The sequence below is a fragment of the Anopheles funestus genome, chromosome 3RL (genome assembly GCF_943734845.2).
Source record: "Anopheles funestus chromosome 3RL, idAnoFuneDA-416_04, whole genome shotgun sequence".
In the NCBI taxonomy this organism is placed as follows: Eukaryota; Metazoa; Arthropoda; class Insecta; order Diptera; family Culicidae; genus Anopheles; species Anopheles funestus.
The window spans coordinates 67,885,651-67,902,854 of record NC_064599.1 but is presented as its reverse complement, the minus strand read 5'-3'; the positions used below and the strand labels follow the sequence as shown (position 1 = coordinate 67,902,854).

General features: G+C 43.3%; 2 protein-coding genes and 2 long non-coding RNA genes across 8 annotated transcripts in view; 2 read left to right on the top strand and 2 right to left on the bottom strand.

Annotated features, from left to right (window-relative positions):
* The window catches only part of LOC125769016 (protein O-mannosyl-transferase TMTC1-like), a 148,320-nt gene that overhangs the window by 110,510 nt on the left and 20,606 nt on the right, over positions 1-17,204 (top strand). The window lies entirely within an intron of this gene.
* LOC125769042 (uncharacterized) lies at positions 385-4,861 on the top strand. Of its 2 annotated transcripts, none has more exons than XR_007419004.1 (2): positions 385-980; positions 4,718-4,861. It is a non-coding gene; the product is annotated as an uncharacterized LOC125769042 (long non-coding RNA). The 2 variants fall into 2 exon arrangements; XR_007419003.1 differs by lacking the exon at positions 385-980 and adding an exon at positions 4,032-4,622.
* LOC125769044 (uncharacterized) lies at positions 5,359-6,266 on the bottom strand. Its single transcript, XR_007419011.1, has 3 exons — positions 5,782-6,266; positions 5,582-5,714; positions 5,359-5,487 (listed from the first exon to the last, which is right to left on the bottom strand). It is a non-coding gene; the product is annotated as an uncharacterized LOC125769044 (long non-coding RNA).
* LOC125769012 (CD109 antigen-like) lies at positions 10,846-16,457 on the bottom strand. Its single transcript, XM_049437377.1, has 13 exons — positions 15,904-16,457; positions 15,623-15,818; positions 14,880-15,558; positions 14,524-14,798; positions 14,366-14,454; positions 14,043-14,298; positions 13,763-13,972; positions 13,639-13,687; positions 13,169-13,579; positions 12,812-13,105; positions 11,468-12,732; positions 11,243-11,396; positions 10,846-11,169 (listed from the first exon to the last, which is right to left on the bottom strand). Exons 1-13 carry the CDS (start codon positions 15,963-15,965, stop codon positions 11,078-11,080), a joined length of 4,032 nt encoding a protein of 1,343 aa, XP_049293334.1. The 5' UTR covers positions 15,966-16,457; the 3' UTR covers positions 10,846-11,077.

Sequence of the window (17,204 nt, the reverse complement as noted above, 5' to 3'; positions counted from 1 at the left end):
CACTTGGATGAACATTTGCCTTCAGGATGTCGATGTAATATGAAGCATCCATGATCCCACGTACTACATGTATGTTGCCAACACCTTTCGCAGTCATACAACCCCATAACATAATTGAACCTCCACCGTTTATTATAATAAGCGTTGGTAGCCTAATAAGCTTCAGTGTGTCCCGTTCTTTCCTTCGCTTTTTTGTTCTTTCTCGCTTTCCCTTTCTTTCCTATTGCTGCATTCGGGACACCCTCGTCCCGAACACACCACGACCGTGAACGAAATAATTACCAGGAAATACATACGATCCCTTTTTTTATTGCACCTCTGCTCATCATGCGACGAACAGGTAAAAAAAACTGCCGGCGTTCTGCGAAGCGGACGGTGGGATGGGTCCCACTTGGCAGAAATCGCATGAGAGGGGGGAAATTTCTTCATTCTCGCTACCCCTGACCCTCACTTTCGAGCGATCGTACGACAAACTCTCACTCCACCACCCTACCTCACTCACACACGCTCCCATATTCTATGTAAACCCTCACCGCAACCTGCGTCACCAACCCACCCCACACCTGAACGGTCCCATACTCGAAGTGTTAGACAATTTTGGTTCCACACTTTGTAGCCTGTCGAGGAGTGTGGCACTATATTGTTTTCGCTGTCTCCTTTCTTTCACTGCAAAATTGCTTTTGCCCTGTCTTTGGCGTATTCATATGAGTTTGGCCTTTGCTGGAGGCGGAGGTGTGTGCGCAAGCGTTATCGTGTTTTGTGAAGTGATTCTTTGCTCCGGTAAGTAATGTGAAAACTAGTGATTGTGATTAGTGAATTAATTCTAATCCATGTGTTTTGTGCGTAGTGAATCCCATCGAGTCGATCAGCTGATGGAAAGAGTTTGGCCGTGAAGCGGAAAGGGTGAAGCCGGAGTTAAACCGCAGGATGGCAGGACAAATCACATCGGAGAGAGTGCTGAATACTCGCCGTCTTGAGAGGTACGCATTTTAACACTCGAAATGAGTTAAAGAAAAAAAAACAAAGGGTAAAGATTTCTCATGTCTCTCCGTTTTTTTTTCTTCTATATATTTACAGAAACCTCTGCCGAACATAGGCACCCCATCCCACCGTCCACTTCGCAGAACGCCGGCAGTTTTTTTTACCTGTTCGTCCAGCGACCGCTTGCGCATGATGAGCGTAGGTGCAATAAAAAAAGGGATCGTATGTATTTCCTGGTAATTATTTCGTTCACTTTCGTGGTGTGTTTGGGACGAGGGTGTCCCGAATGCAGCAATAGGAAAGAAAGGGAAAGCGAGAAAGAAAAAAAGCGAAGGAAAGAACGGGACAAAATAAAGCTAATTTTTTGGCTTCCAGGCTTATTATAAATAAGCTTGGGAGCTTCCATGCTTGCAAGCTTGCATGCTCGTATGCAAGCGTACATGCGCCCCGCCCCCTATACTCGATTCCCCCACCCCCGCGAACGATCCACGAACGAGGCTTACTAAGTTGCTAGTAAGCCTTTAATAAGCCGGCTAATAAGCCTCAATGTCGTACGACTTTTGCCAAGTGGGGTTCCTACCCACTTGGCAAAAGTCGTACGACATCGAGGCTTATTAGCCGGCTTATTAAAGGCTTACTAGCAACTTAGTAAGCCTCGTTCGTGGATCGTTCGTGGGGGTGGGGGAATCGGCTATAGAGGCGGGGCGTATGTACGCTTGCATACGAGCATGGAAGCTCGCAAGCTTATTTATAATAAGCCTGGGAGCCAAAAAATTAGCTTTATTTTGTCCCGTTCTTTCCTTCGCTTTTTTTCTTTCTCGCTTTCCCTTTCTTTCCTATTGCTGCATTCGGGACACCCTCGTCCCGAACACACCACGACCGTCAACGAAATAATTACCAGGAAATACATACGATCCCTTTTTTTATTGCACATACGCTCATCATGCTACGAACAGGTAGAAAAAACTGCCGGCGTTCTGCGAAGCGAACGGTGGGATGGGGTGCCTATGTTCGGCAGAGGTTTCTGTAAATATATAGAAGAAAAAAAACGGAGAGACATGAGAAATCTTTACACTTTGTTTTTTTTCTTTAACTCATTTCGAGTGTTAAAATGCGTACCTCTCAAGACGGCGAGTATTCAGCACTCTCTCCGATGTGATTTGTCCTGCCATCCTGCGGTTTAACTCCGGCTTCACCCTTTCCGCTTCACGGCCAAACTCTTTCCATCAGCTGATCGACTCGATGGGATTCACTACGCACAAAACACAAGGAATAGAATTAATTCACTTATCACAATCACTAGTTTTCACATTACTTACCGGAGCAAAGAATCACTTCACAAAACACGATAACGCTTGCGCACACACCTCCGCCTCCAGCAAAGGCCAAACTCATATGAATACGCCAAAGACAGGGCAAAAGCAATTTTGTAGTGAAAGAAAGGAGACAGCGAAAAACAATATAGTGCCACACTCCTCGACAAGCTTCGAAGTGTGGAACCAAAATTGTCTAACACTTCGAGTATGGGACCGTTCAGGTGTGGGGTGGGTTGGTGACGCAGGTTGCGGTGAGGGTTTACATAGAATATAGGAGCGTGTGTGAGTGAGGTAGGGTGGTGGAGTGAGAGTTTGTCGTACGATCGCTCGAAAGTGAGGGTCAGGGGTAGCGAGAATGAAGAAATTTCCCCCCTCTCATGCGATTTCTGCCAAGTGGGTATGTTCGGCAGAGGTTTCTGTAAATATATAGAAGAAAAAAAAACGGAGAGACATGAGAAATCTTTACACTTTGTTTTTTTTTTCTTTAACTCATTTCGAGTGTTAAAATGCGTACCTCTCAAGACGTCGAAAATTCAGCACTCTCTCCGATGTGATTTGTCCTGCCATCCTGCGGTTTAACTCCGGCTTCACTCTTTCCGCTTCACGGCTTCACGGAGCGTGTGTGAGTGAGGTAGGGTGGTGGAGTGAGAGTTTGTCGTACGATCGCTCGAAAGTGAGGGTCAGGGGTAGCGAGAATGAAGAAATTTCCCCCCTCTCATGCGATTTCTGCCAAGTGGGCAGCAAAAGAAATAAAAACAATTCTCTCAAAACAGTTTTGTGCTTTGAAAAACTTAATTCGCCCATCGAATCTGCGGAAGTGGCAGAATGTTTGGTAGGCACAACAAGTTCACTATCAGTGAGCATTGTAATTAATCAATGGAACTGAAGTTGTACGTTAATCGCCAAGACCAGGAGACGCACTCTTATCATCATCTGGTGTTTATGCAGCTCGAATATTTTCAATAACATTTACAGTGGTGGGTATTCAAAATCGGACACTTCGAATTCAGCCGCTTTTTCTACTTTGCGATGCATTTATCAGAATTCTAGAATTGTAAATCGTCATGAAAACTGTTCAGTGTGCTTCTTCTACTTCCCATATACACGGTAATGTTAAAAAAGAACCAAAACTGCTCTTTTCTACGAAAATAATGAGGAACAAATAAAACAAGGCTTCATAACACGCTGGGCATTCAAAGTCGGACACCTTAGCTTACTAGGAATTTTCGTAAAATATGAACAAATTTTGGCTTAGTACAAGCTAGAACGCATAATTGCTTTCAGTGGGAACTTAGTAATTGGTTGAAGAAGTTCGTACAAGTTCGTTGGTTGAGCAAGTTATAATGCCGAAGCAAACAACTGTTGAAGTTAGAAAAATTGTTATTTCTAACACGGAAAAGGGTAAAAGTGTCTGAGAAATAAGTGAAATCACAAATATTAGCAAAGCTACAATACACGACATCATAAAAAGATACAAAAATGAGGGTAGAATTGCAAATAAAAAACCTACCAACGAATCAAAACGTAAAATTAATGATAGCGCCCACTTGGCAAAAGTCGTACGACATCGAGGCTTATTAGCCGGCTTATTAAAGGCTTACTAGCAACTTAGTAAGCCTCGTTCGTGGATCGTTCGCGGGGGTGGGTGAATCGGGTATAGGGGGCGGGGCGCATGTACGCTTGCATACGAGCATGCAAGCTTGCAAGCATGGAAGCTCCCAAGCTTATTTCCCACTTGGCAGAAATCGCATGAGAGGGGGAAAATTTCTTCATTCTCGCTACCCCTGACCCTCACTTTCGAGCGATCGTACGACAAACTCTCACTCCACCACCCTACCTCACTCACACACGCTCCTATATTCTATGTAAACCCTCACCGCAACCTGCGTCACCAACCCACCCCACACCTGAACGGTCCTATACTCGAAGTGTTAGACAATTTTGGTTCCACACTTCGAAGCCTGTCGAGGAGTGTGGCACTATATTGTTTTTCGCTGTCTCCTTTCTTTCACTGCAAAATTGCTTTTGCCCTGTCTTTGGCGTATTCATATGAGTTTGGCCTTTGCTGGAGGCGGAGGTGTGTGCGCAAGCGTTATCGTGTTTTGTGAAGTGATTCTTTGCTCCGGTAAGTAATGTGAAAACTAGTGATTGTGATAAGTGAATTAATTCTATTCCTTGTGTTTTGTGCGTAGTGAATCCCATCGAGTCGATCAGCTGATGGAAAGAGTTTGGCCGTGAAGCGGAAAGGGTGAAGCCGGAGTTAAACCGCAGGATGGCAGGACAAATCACATCGGAGAGAGTGCTGAATACTCGCCGTCTTGAGAGGTACGCATTTTAACACTCGAAATGAGTTAAAGAAAAAAACAAAGTGTAAAGATTTCTCATGTCTCTCCGTTTTTTTTTCTTCTATATATTTACAGAAACCTCTGCCGAACATAGGCACCCCATCCCACCGTCCGCTTCGCAGAACGCCGGCAGTTTTTTTTACCTGTTCGTCCAGCGACCGCTTGCGCATGATGAGCGTAGGTGCAATAAAAAAAGGGATCGTATGTATTTCCTGGTAATTATTTCGTTCACTTTCGTGGTGTGTTTGGGACGAGGGTGTCCCGAATGCAGCAATAGGAAAGAAAGGGAAAGCGAGAAAGAAAAAAAGCGAAGGAAAGAACGGGACAAAATAAAGCTAATTTTTTGGCTTCCCGGCTTATTATAAATAAGCTTGGGAGCTTCCATGCTTGCAAGCTTGCATGCTCGTATGCAAGCGTACATGCGCCCCGCCCCCTATACCCGATTCCCCCACCCCCGCGAACGATCCACGAACGAGGCTTACTAAGTTGCTAGTAAGCCTTTAATAAGCCGGCTAATAAGCCGCAATGTCGTACGACTTTTGCCAAGTGGGTTATTTATAATAAGCCGGGAAGCCAAAAAATTAGCTTTATTTTGTCCCGTTCTTTCCTTCGCTTTTTTTCTTTCTCGCTTTCCCTTTCTTTCCTATTGCTGCATTCGGGACACCCTCGTCCCAAACACACCACGACAGTGAACGAAATAATTACCAGGAAATACATACGATCCCTTTTTTTATTGCACCTACGCTCATCATGCGCAAGCGGTCGCTGGACGAACAGGTAAAAAAAACTGCCGGCGTTCTGCGAAGCGGACGGTGGGATGGGGTTCCTATGTTCGGCAGAGGTTTCTGTAAATATATAGAAAAAAAACGGAGAGACATGAGAAATCTTTACACTTTGTTTTTTTTTTCTTTAACTCATTTCGAGTGTTAAAATGCGTACCTCTCAAGACGGCGAGTATTCAGCACTCTCTCCGATGTGATTTGTCCTGCCATCCTGCGGTTTAACTCCGGCTTCACCCTTTCCGCTTCACGGCCAAACTCTTTCCATCAGCTGATCGACTCGATGGGATTCACTACGCACAAAACACAAGGAATAGAATTAATTCCCTAATCACATTCACTAGTTTTCACATTACTTACCGGAGCAAAGAATCACTTCACAAAACACGATAACGCTTGCGCACACACCTCCGCCTCCAGCAAAGGCCAAACTCATATGAATACGCCAAAGACAGGGCAAAAGCAATTTTGTAGTGAAAGAAAGGAGACAGCGAAAAACAATATAGTGCCACACTCCTCGACAGGCTTCAAAGTGTGGAACCAAAATTGTCTAACACTTCGAGTATGGGACCGTTCAGGTGTGGGGTGGGTTGGTGACGCAGGTTGCGGTGAGGGTTTACATAGAATATGGGAGCGTGTGTGAGTGAGGTAGGGTGGTGGAGTGAGAGTTTGTCGTACGATCGCTCGAAAGTGAGGGTCAGGGGTAGCGAGAATGAAGAAATTTCCCCCCTCTCATGCGATTTCTGCCAAGTGGGGAGTTTGTCGTACGATCGCTCGAAAGTGAGGGTCAGGGGTAGCGAGAATGAAGAAATTTCCCCCCTCTCATGCGATTTCTGCCAAGTGGGTGTACAATAGTTAGTTCATCATACAACTCTAACCCCGTGCCTACATGCTTAGCAATTGTCGCGTTTGCGAACGCGACAATCGTAGCACAGTTGTCCCAAAAAAATTTGCGACTTTCGGCGCGACTTCAAGGTTGTTTAAGTTTTCTCGTGCAAGGTTTGTTTATGTTTTTAATCTGGCCGGTAGCGGGAAATTAATTTCGAATTAAATTAAATTAATTTAAACAAAAAAAATTATAATAAATAATAAATTTTACTGTTTTGATGAAGTTGATGAGAAAGGCAAGTTTTTTAAGCCCAGTGACGATGTTTCAAAACAATGGACCATCAAGAAAGCTCGTGGCAGGATGCTGCTGACTCCTGTGATACAACTAACGGCTGTTGCTAACAGTACCGCAGATTTGTCCGTTTTGTTTTCTTGTGTGTTTAACACAAGAATTGGGATAAAATAGAATTGGGATCGGCAGCTTCGATTAGCATAAAGGTAAAAATCTTCGAATACGGGTAATCAAACGTGTATGGCTTTTTTCTCATTTCATGACCGTCACCGTACCCTCAATATACAGGTATTCATAACCACAATTCCAACACAGCTTCCAAACTACCATCAATATACAGGTATTCATAACCACGATTCCAACACAGCTTCCAAAAGGGATCGAACACTGTGCTGTGGACTATCTAATATTTTTTAACTCTATTTTTTTTAACTCTAATATTTTTGCTAATTAATTAATTTAATTAATTATTAATTAATTATTAATTAATTTATATTGTTCAAGCTAGTTCAACATACAAGTAATAAATTCATAAACAATGCAGCCATGCATTTGTCTTCTTCTTCTTCTATTTTCTGAAGCATTTGTCCACGATATGGGATTTTTGTTTTGAATTAACAACGATTTTTCTGTTTTAAAAATAATATTGACATTCACAATAATTATATACAAATCCTGCGTACTTTTAAAAAATAAATAGCACTCGATTTGTTAATTTAATTTACAATATTTAATAACACTCAAAATATTTAATTTTTTAATTTGTATTAGTTTATCTTGGTATTGCCATGTTTACCTTGTTATTACAGAAAACTGTCATGGCGTCAAGTCGCGCTTCGAATCGCGATTTTTCGCTGAAAATACACGTATAGCGACTTTTCACAATTTTTTTTATATGGAGTTTCGCAAAAATTTTCTGATTCGCGTTCGCAAACGCGACAATTGCTAAGCGTTTAGAGCCGGGGTAAAAGAATTCATTATTCGCTTTATGCTCTTATGCTCTTCCACACATACGGACCACCAAGCGCGTTTCAGGCATCTTCCTCTCGATAACGGATAAGAGAGTTTCGTCAGTTTTAGGCATTCAAAATATGATTTCATTTGTTTTCGTGTTAGTATTTTATTTCAGTAAGTTATCTGAATAAACAAATTTATTAAAATGTCATATAAAACTACATTGACTTATGTGAGCGATCAGTTAAAGTATCATTTCTTCACTGAAAATCGTATTTTCCTCCGGGGGAAGTTAAAGAAAGTGAAAGAAATAAGTTAAAAGAAAAGAATTTTTTGTTGATTGAAGCTAACTGTTACATCAAAACAAGAAAACATTACATCGATATCCGAACATCGTCACCAGAAAGGTAACAAGACACTGCGTCTTACTTCCTCCAAATAGACGATGGAATTGGAATGGAAACGTAGCGTCTGTGCCTGCGGTTTTCTTTATCTCAACTAAAACGAAGCGACATTTTCACCGGATTCCTTAGTTTGATGGACTTCTCTACCGATGACGATGTTTGAAAATTCAATTCCTTCGCCGACGTTTGTGCCGATACCGGGAAGCTAGATTCGCACGCTGATTGGCACTACGCTTTGTAGCGTGTTATTCCTGAAACCCGGTCGGGCGTGAAGTGCGAATGTGCCGTGACTCGATACAGTCAATCTCGGCATCCACTCAGCTCATTAGAACAAATGGGCTTCATTTCCCAATCGGTCCTTCTTAATTTCGGCCTAGCTGGCAAGATGCCGTCACCAACTGTACCGATGGAATCGCTCCACCAGCCCACTCAAGGCTGTTGTAGCCTACAGCAACACGAACAAAGAGCGCACGCCATAGGAAGAGGAAGAAAGAAAAAAACACTCGAAAATGAAATAAAGACCTTGATGATGTAAGTGATGGGAGACGCAGAATGGTAACGATATCTTGGCAAAAAAAAAACCCTCTAGCGCCCGACTTCCGGGCTATCGTTGATTTATCTCTCGTTTAGGTAGAGATTTTTCTGCCCTCTTTCCCGGCAGCCGTGCATGTGGCGTGTCGGAAGGCGCGTTCTGCTTCATCTGGTTTCCTTGATCCAAACACATGAGCACATCATGAGGCTGTGCGTGGTTTGCAACGAGGAAGCAGCTGGTGGTGAAGCGTTGGCCATTACCTAGTGAAACCACTTCACAAGACCCCCCAAACCTAACTCAAACCGATCGCACTTATTCCTCTCGTGCCGGAACCGTTTTCGGGCCAGGGAGGCAGACACACGAAAAACCTCAGCGGTGCGGAGACTGTTGGCATGCGGCAACCAGAACCGCATCAAATTATTCTGTTTTAATGCCTTCGCCAGAAAACATCAGTTTCAGGCCTCGTCAGTATCTTTAACCTCGTTTCAGCTCAGCCCAGCTGGAGGGTGGCTGGTTCTTGGCAAGTATTGGCAATACGTATTAACTACAGGCACAATGGGTGGAATTGGAAGTTGCATGGTAAAAACGTACAGGTTTTACTTAAATTACAACCTCTCGGCCGAGTCCCATAATCCCCATAAAAATAATACCTTTCACCAAATTTACTGAGGAAAAAGTCGTAATGAAAAAATACAGAAACAAAATAATTTATGATTATTTTTGTGTATTTAAAGCATGTTTCAATTCGCAAAGAATTGTGTTTTAATCTTTCTTTTATTTAAATTTATTCAACGAACTAAAAAAACAATAAGAGATTTTGGAAATTTTAACAAACATCTTAGAAGCTCAATATTATAGGATCGAGGCAATATGTGCATAAATATAAATAAACTTAATGTTACTCTCAAACCGTAGTGGCGTAAGTATCTGTTCTACCTATTCAGCTACTCGCATGCCGGTCCACATACGCACCCACCACACGCGATGATGGGCACGACTGTAGCGCAAATACTTCACCAGCCAACAACACGGCTGTTATGTGTTATCAATCAATCAGAACAACTCTCTTCCAGTCGTTCGTTCGCTGACGTTGGACGGCGAGATGTTGCCTGCGGGCGTTATGCGCTTCCTCCCTTTATAGCGCTGGCGCTTGTTAGTATTGTTATTTGCGGCTGTTGATTGATGAGACGCAACGATCAACACCCATACGAAACCCGAAGTAACAACGGTGATGGAACGCAACGGGGAAAAAACCGCGCAAACTAGAACGCTGTGTTTGTGCCGTTGGTTCGTGTAGGGAAAACGAGGAACCCAGCGCCACACATCGGAGGAAAGCTGGCGAAAGTGTTACCAAGTGCCGTGAAAGAAATCTGACTCCTCACAGCGGCTTTCGAGCATTCGAGCCGGATTGTAGCGAGCAGTAAATTGATAAGTGAATTAGATAAATGACGTTTTATGTAACTTTTACTTTTTTTTTGTCCGGGAGCTTACCATAACCCACCGCTAGGTGAAGTACTACCAGAACCCAATGCCAGCAGAATAGCAAGCGAGAAATCGGGAAGCGGGTATCGGATGTTTTTCGGCGAAGTGTGCCATAAATTTTGCGACCCACGTTTCCCAAGTTGCCTCAGCTCGGTCTTGTTTTGTGACCGTGAGTCAAGTTGTCCCGTCGGCGTCTCCCGATCGTCCCGTGGTTTGTGGCTTGATTGACAGGCCAGTGGCTGGGTATTGGTTTTTGGGATCCGACGTCCGCTCGACAGTTGCAATCGGGATTACGTCAGCTATAAATTGTTGTTTTCGGTGACGACACCGACATATGATCACCGAAATAAACGTACACGCTGTCAAAGGCGAAAGCCGACCTGAAACCGTCGGCCCGGGGTCGTCGATGCCGATGTTATCGAGTACAATCTAACGACAGGAGAACCGAAATCATGACAGCTTAAGATAAATGATGTACTCCCGAGCCGTGACTAGAAACACGGCACACGACGGGCATGGGAAGGTTTAGTAGAGAAAGGGATGGTTGTGGTGAGAGATGAAGAAAGGATGAAGAAGGAGGGGAGGAAGGGGGAGGACAATATCAGGGAAAATATGTCTTGCTTCACGCCATTCGGTCAAACGGTAAACCTTTCGCCGAGTTGCGAAATATATAAGCTCCAGCACAAATAAGCCAATGAAAAACGACCTTCAATGAAGAAGTGGAGTCAATTTCTTTGGTAAAACGATGTCAATAATAATACTTTGCGGTGTGGTTCACTACTGTAGGCATGTTTTATTGTGTGTTTACAGCCGTTTTGTGTAAACGAATAAGTAGTCTTTAATTGGTTGGAAATATTTATCGATTTCGGATCACAACTCTCGAACTTACACATTTATTGTTTGAGTGAAATATAATTTCACACGTTATTGACACCTTGAAAAATGTTGAACCTTATAAATTACTTAAAAATTTCAAACTGCTTAAATCACTATTGAAATTCTGAAGAGCTGCTTCAAACGTTCCTCAACGCATCATGTTCGTAATCCACCCGTCGGCCAACAATAATGGTATAGTGTAGACAAGAAATTGATTGGGCTAAAGATGATTAAATTGAAGGCACTCATGCAGGTTAATGCTACCGATTCCTTCTCCTGACAGCTGGCTCAGTATTTGCACGCTGTTGGGCACTCGTACCCGTCACAAACATCACACACACCGTCATCGTCCACTTGGTACATCTTGACGGCATTCAATTCTGCAGCAGTAAACAACATAAAAGCCACAGTCAGTGCGCACAGAAAGTTTAAAGTTTTACAAACGTCACTTACTTGGATCGTAATAATCATGCACCAGAACGTAAGCCGGACGTTTGAGTGCCACCTTCTGCCGCCGAAACGCAATAGTCGTAAAACAGTTCCGTTCCGTACCCATGTTGTTGTAGTAGATGGCCACCGACGTTCCACCGAATCGTACCTCGATTTTCTACAACACCAAAGCAAGGCAAGTGAGAAGTAGAGCGAGAAGTGGAATCGAACACTCGAGTGCACTCTTACCTGTATGGGATTATGCTTGGTTGTGCCGGTAATATGTTCCCGTTCAACGGTGTAGCCACTCGGGAAGTTTACCTCCACCAGCACCATGTTGGACCGGTCATCCGACAGTATCGGAATGAAGCTGGAGCACACTTCCAGCTGTAACCGTTCGCCGGATTTGGACAAGGTTTTCTCCAGCTCGAGCTTAAAACTGTTGTTGAAATTTTGCAAATCCACACCATACTCGTAGGCCACCTGAAGCAACCCGAACCCGATGCCAGCCACGTGTATTTGCATCTCGAGCGAATCATCAACGTCTTCGGCATGTTCAAGATTTCCAACGTCCTGAGAGTTGATACGGAACTCCTTCTTTCGCCCGGAGTGCCACAGCTGGACGGAATAATCATTTCTGGCAGGTGAAATCTTTTCCGCCAGCTTGGTAAGTGCCTTTAGGCCGACGAAGGTGTCCTGCGTCCGGGGAAAGCTGCCCGGTGTGTAGCGTTGTTTCACCAGCCAGCGCATGATGGACGTACCGTCGACGTACTTCTCTGCCAGCACGAAGGACAGCAATGCGTAGGCCGTCGTTTCGATACCGTTGGCATTCCGGTGCCAGAACCGTTCCGTTCCATTACGCTGCACCGTGGACATTCCGATGAGTTTCTCCAGAAATCGTTCCCCCGTGTGGTTGTTTTTCAGCATCAAGGCATACGTGGCGATGGCAAGATCGTACGAATCTTCAATACTGTCCAACGATTTGGTCACATATTTGATTCCTTTCTCGACAACTGCGGCATGTTTGGTGGCCGCTTTCGGGTGTTCCAGGAGCGAAATTAACACGAAAGACGTTAAGGCAATTCCCTGACGTAATCCACCCTGCATGTCTTTGTGGAAAATGGGACCCGTTTCATCGAAACGGCCCGTGCCATGTTGACGCGAGGCAAGCCAATCGTACGCTTTCATTACCATGTCTGGTTCTATCTCGGTTATGTACTTAGCAGCCGTGGCAAGAGTTTTTCCAACGAATGCAGTCAAAAAGACAGCACCGCCACTTTTCTCCCATAGCCCAAATGAACCATCCGGCTGTCGGAATCGCATCTGGTTCTGGTAGCCCATCTTGAGCAGACCGGTCGCTTTGTTGGTTAGCTTTTGGTTGACAGTGCCGATCGATGTCATATAATCAAGCACCTGAACAATTGGTACGAGCCGCATCATATTCTGCTCACCGCAACCCGTTGGAACAGACAGAAGACTTTCCAGATTGTCCATTACGGAGGTAAGGATGTTTGCTGCAACAAACAAAATAATTTAAAGTAACTCTTGCAAACATCAAAAAACGGTTGTCTATTGAATGTTGAGAGTACTGACGTGTGAGAATGAATTCTATCCTCCTATCTCCTTGGTTTGCCTTCTTGTCAAAGTCTAAGCTTATAGTGAAGGATTGATTGGTGTAGGAATTGTGACAGAAGAATCGTGACTCCATTTCTCGCTTCACCAAACTCTCCGGAATGACTCGTATGACGCTCTCGATCGTATCGGTCGCAGGTTTAATTGAAGCCTTCACTCGTATCGTCATCTCACCAAGTTTGCGGGCCTTTATTGGGAATGAAACGGTTACACCGGTACTTGAAGATACTGAAACCGTCTTGGTATAGCTTGTATCTGCAAAGCAAAAAATATAAACGTCATGGAAAAAGCTAACAACAGACGAAAAAAAAACCTTACCTTCAGCAGGTTGTCCTATGAATTCGGTCTGATTGTCCACATTGAACAGTGTAACCGATGCGTTGTACCCTTGACGGTAATTGCTGAATATTATAAACTGTAGCGCAACAGCTTCTCCACGCTTGATGGAGTACGGCAAGTGTTCCACGATGTAAAACTCTTGTACAGTAACGAATTCAATCGGTTGTTTTATAATACCCAAACCATATTCGGGATCTACTGAAAATCCTGTAAGATGCCAGGCAGTCGTCGTGTCGGGAACTGTCTCCTTCAACGTAGTATTTCCTGATGCACCAATTTCTGCCGTTCTCCACAACCAAGACTCAAGGAAGTTGGTTCTAAAGGAGATCAACTTATTTGATTTTCTTCTATTAGACAGAGTGTAACCAGCACGTTGTAATCGATCACTTGCTACAATGAAAAGGATCGTATTACATGAAGAAAGTAATGTTTGATCTTTCAAGATATACCTGCTTCAAAATTTATGTATTCCATTGTGCGTGCGAAAAGTCCCATACTCTGAAAGTGGATAATTAAATAATGAAAAACGGTAATGAAACTGACTCGATGTACAGCCAAACAGATACTACCTACCTGAAAGAAATCGTACTCATTGCGCTGGTGAGTGTGAAATCCATTGAAAACATCCAGAATATCTTGCCAGAAAATGTCATGTTCGGTACTGAACTGGAGCACACTCTTGTCATAAGCCGCTAGTGCTACATAAGCTCCGGGGCGACCTTTCATGTTGAGTTGAAGTTGTTCTCCCGGTTTCACTTGTTTGGTATCAATTTTGATGTTAAACTGTGTTTAGATATTAAAGGCACTTAAAATCACTTTATGCACTTTACTCCATCAAGGCATCTTTACTTACATTGTTGAGAAACTCCTTATAGTCCACTTCTAGAAAGTCGTAAAGCAATACATTTTTCACCACTGTTGCTACAACAATTTTAGCTCTTGGCACCATTCGATCGATTGCTGCTATCTGAAGCGTGTATGCAGTGACTTGCTTTAGCTGAATGAATCCCGAGGCCACAATGTCTCCTTTCGCGACAACGTAGTACAGGAAGAAGGGCATTTCTTCGTTGCATGTAATTTTCAAGTCGAGCATTTTTCCTACCTTAGGTCTAAAACCGAAATGAGTTACATCTGTACTAAGTACTCGTTGTGTAAAACTTGAGAAACCCAACTTACTCCGATTTAAGTTCCATTTGTAAGAAAGCTTTACCCGCCTCTCGTCTATGTATTCGCTCGTAAAGCAAATTCACATCATCAATTGTTACCTGCGAAGAAGAAAAAAAATGTTTCAATGCGCTTCAACTTGATCACGCACAACGCATTACTGCACTCACGATGATGTCGATCATGTCTGAGGACCTTTCGGGTTGCAGCGTTAGTTTGATCATGCCCTCATCATCGCTGGTGTATACTGTCTCGTGACCTTTATCCACTCCCTCAACTGTCACACGGGCCGCAGTTCTTTGAGCGAGTTTCCCGTCCTGATACAGCAACCGTACCGCACAGTGGAATGGCACTCCAGCACGAAATTCTGGCTGTGTTTTGATGAGTTCCACCCGATACTGATGCTTGTAGACAGTTATTTCTTGCTCTTTATAAATCGTCTTATCTAAAAGCGAGTACACAAGAAGCGAATCGTTAATGCAACCGTTTGGTGCGATACCGAAATGGCACGGAAAAGGAATATTACTCGTTTCGGCTTGTGTAAATGTGACGTTCACACGCACGTTCTGGGAGTTTTCGTGCACGTTGAAATAATCTCTAAATTGAAGTTGTACCGATGCTTTGCCGTACACGTTCACCACCAGCCGTTGATCCAGCTTGTCGTCTTCCAAATACAGTGAGATGGTAGCGACACCTCTCACTGGCTTCCCAACGTAGTATTGCGCGAAAATGGTTAGATCGAGCCGCTGATGTTTTTCCAGCGGTACGCTACTCGGTACAATTTCCACATCGAACGACGACAGCACGTACTCCTTCACCTCGAACGTTTTGGCAGCGATTTGGTGTGGCCCAATTTGGACGGTGATTTGATAGTCCCCGAACAGTGGCACGGTTGCGACCTGCAGTTCCGCCTCAAACACACCGACGTGCAGTTTGCCGGAGGCCCACTTGCGAATGACATTTCCGTTCGGATCGTGGACGGTGATATGGGCGGTGTTAACGCCTGCCGGTGGTTTCAGATCCGCATCCAACACTATCGCACGAAACTGCACTACGTCACCGGGTTTAAAGATGGGTTTGTTCAGCTGAATTAGCCCCGTTACCGATCTGCTAAGCAGCGTTAAAGATGCTTCCTTGTGCAGCTTAAATCCATTCTCACCATCGATGGATATTTTATAACTTCCGGCGGACAGACTATCGGGTAGCTGAAGTTGCATGTGTGGTGGTTTATTTGGAAGTAATTAGTTATGCAAAATCGCAATCACTTACCGAGAAGTTTATTGCTGTGTTTGTGAAAGATTGCAAACGTGCGGATTTACTAAGGTTAAGTAGCTTCCGACCAGTGTCAGACGTTCCTTCGATTTTCACGCGTACTTGCGCTTCGTTCGTACGTGTTTCAAAATTGCTCACAATTAGATTATAGCTTTGGCCAGCGCGGATAAACTTTGGACCTACGATGAGGATACTGAAAGCAAACAAAATCTTTATTTTGCTGATTATGGTTTCCAAAGTTTTGTTTTTCTTCAAACGCTAAGTGCATTTGTTCTTACCCATGACAAACATTAATCAGCAACGTTATCACCAACAGGCACAGTGTCTTAAACCACCACATCGTGAAGTGTAATTTCACCGAGCGCGAAAAGCACGTTTGCTTCAGCCGACTGCCAACACAGAACTGATATAGGTTGATGCAAATAGTAGCTGAATAATGATCCGCTAATTATCAGGGGAATCCCATGCCACACTTTGACCTTTGAATTGTGTGTTGATAAGAAAGAAATCCCGCCCAGTAAAATAATACAAATGTTGATAATGTGTGTAGTTATAGCAATAGTGACCGATGAAATCATCAATACATCTGTCGGTTGATGAAAGCTGTAATGTGATCGTACTAATAATCATTAACATATTAACCTCTATGTGTGAATCATACTTAATCGGTGACCTCTCTTATTTAGAGTCAACCGACAGCTACGGCTTCGAAGAACATGAATAGTCACAGCTGTTCTGTATAACGTTATCAGCTGTTCAACGACCTTCATTTTTTGCAGGATCAATGCATAGGAATACATGATCAATGAGTATTCCATATTTTAATCAGAACTCGGCAAAGTTGACGCATTATCAGTTATGAAATACGATTGCATTAAGGATCGATGGGAAATGAGTTGTATAATGTATTTCCCCTTTTGTTGAAGAAGTAATTAAAGATTTTGACGTATTATGAAAAGTAATCTATAAACAACTTATTTATGCATTCATACGGAAACTAAATAAAACATCCTTATTTATTTTCCTTCAAGTTTTATTTTTTTCCTTTTAAAGATGTGTAGATTACTATTCGACGAAATGAATTACGTCAATATTAAGTCTAGGTTTTGAGCCAGCTTGAATATGAAACCAGCATTTGAAGTTTAGATAGTTAAAGTGAAGAAAATCACTTCCGGGATTTCTGTGTTACAATGGTAGAAATAAATGTTTTAATATGGAAACTTTTATGTTTATTCAAGTTTTTGCGGATACTTTACTTAGCGTTGAATTGCTTTTTTGGTGAGATTTCCAGAGCTAAAACTTCATTGTAGACATGAGATCTCCGGAAACTTTAATGGTAATAATGTTAATAATATATTGTTGATACACCATCGCATCCACTGTGAGGAGGTCATTGTAAGATAACAGCAATCGCGCATGAATGAAGTGAATCTTATGTAAGTCTTTCTTCGAGGCGAATTTTACGAGCGGGTCGCAGTATGTACATCCTCCACGAGAGTTACTCCGAGATTGTGGATTGGTTTTTGAATTTCAAGGCTTAACGCTGGCAATACGGATCGTAATATTCGCATGGATCGGT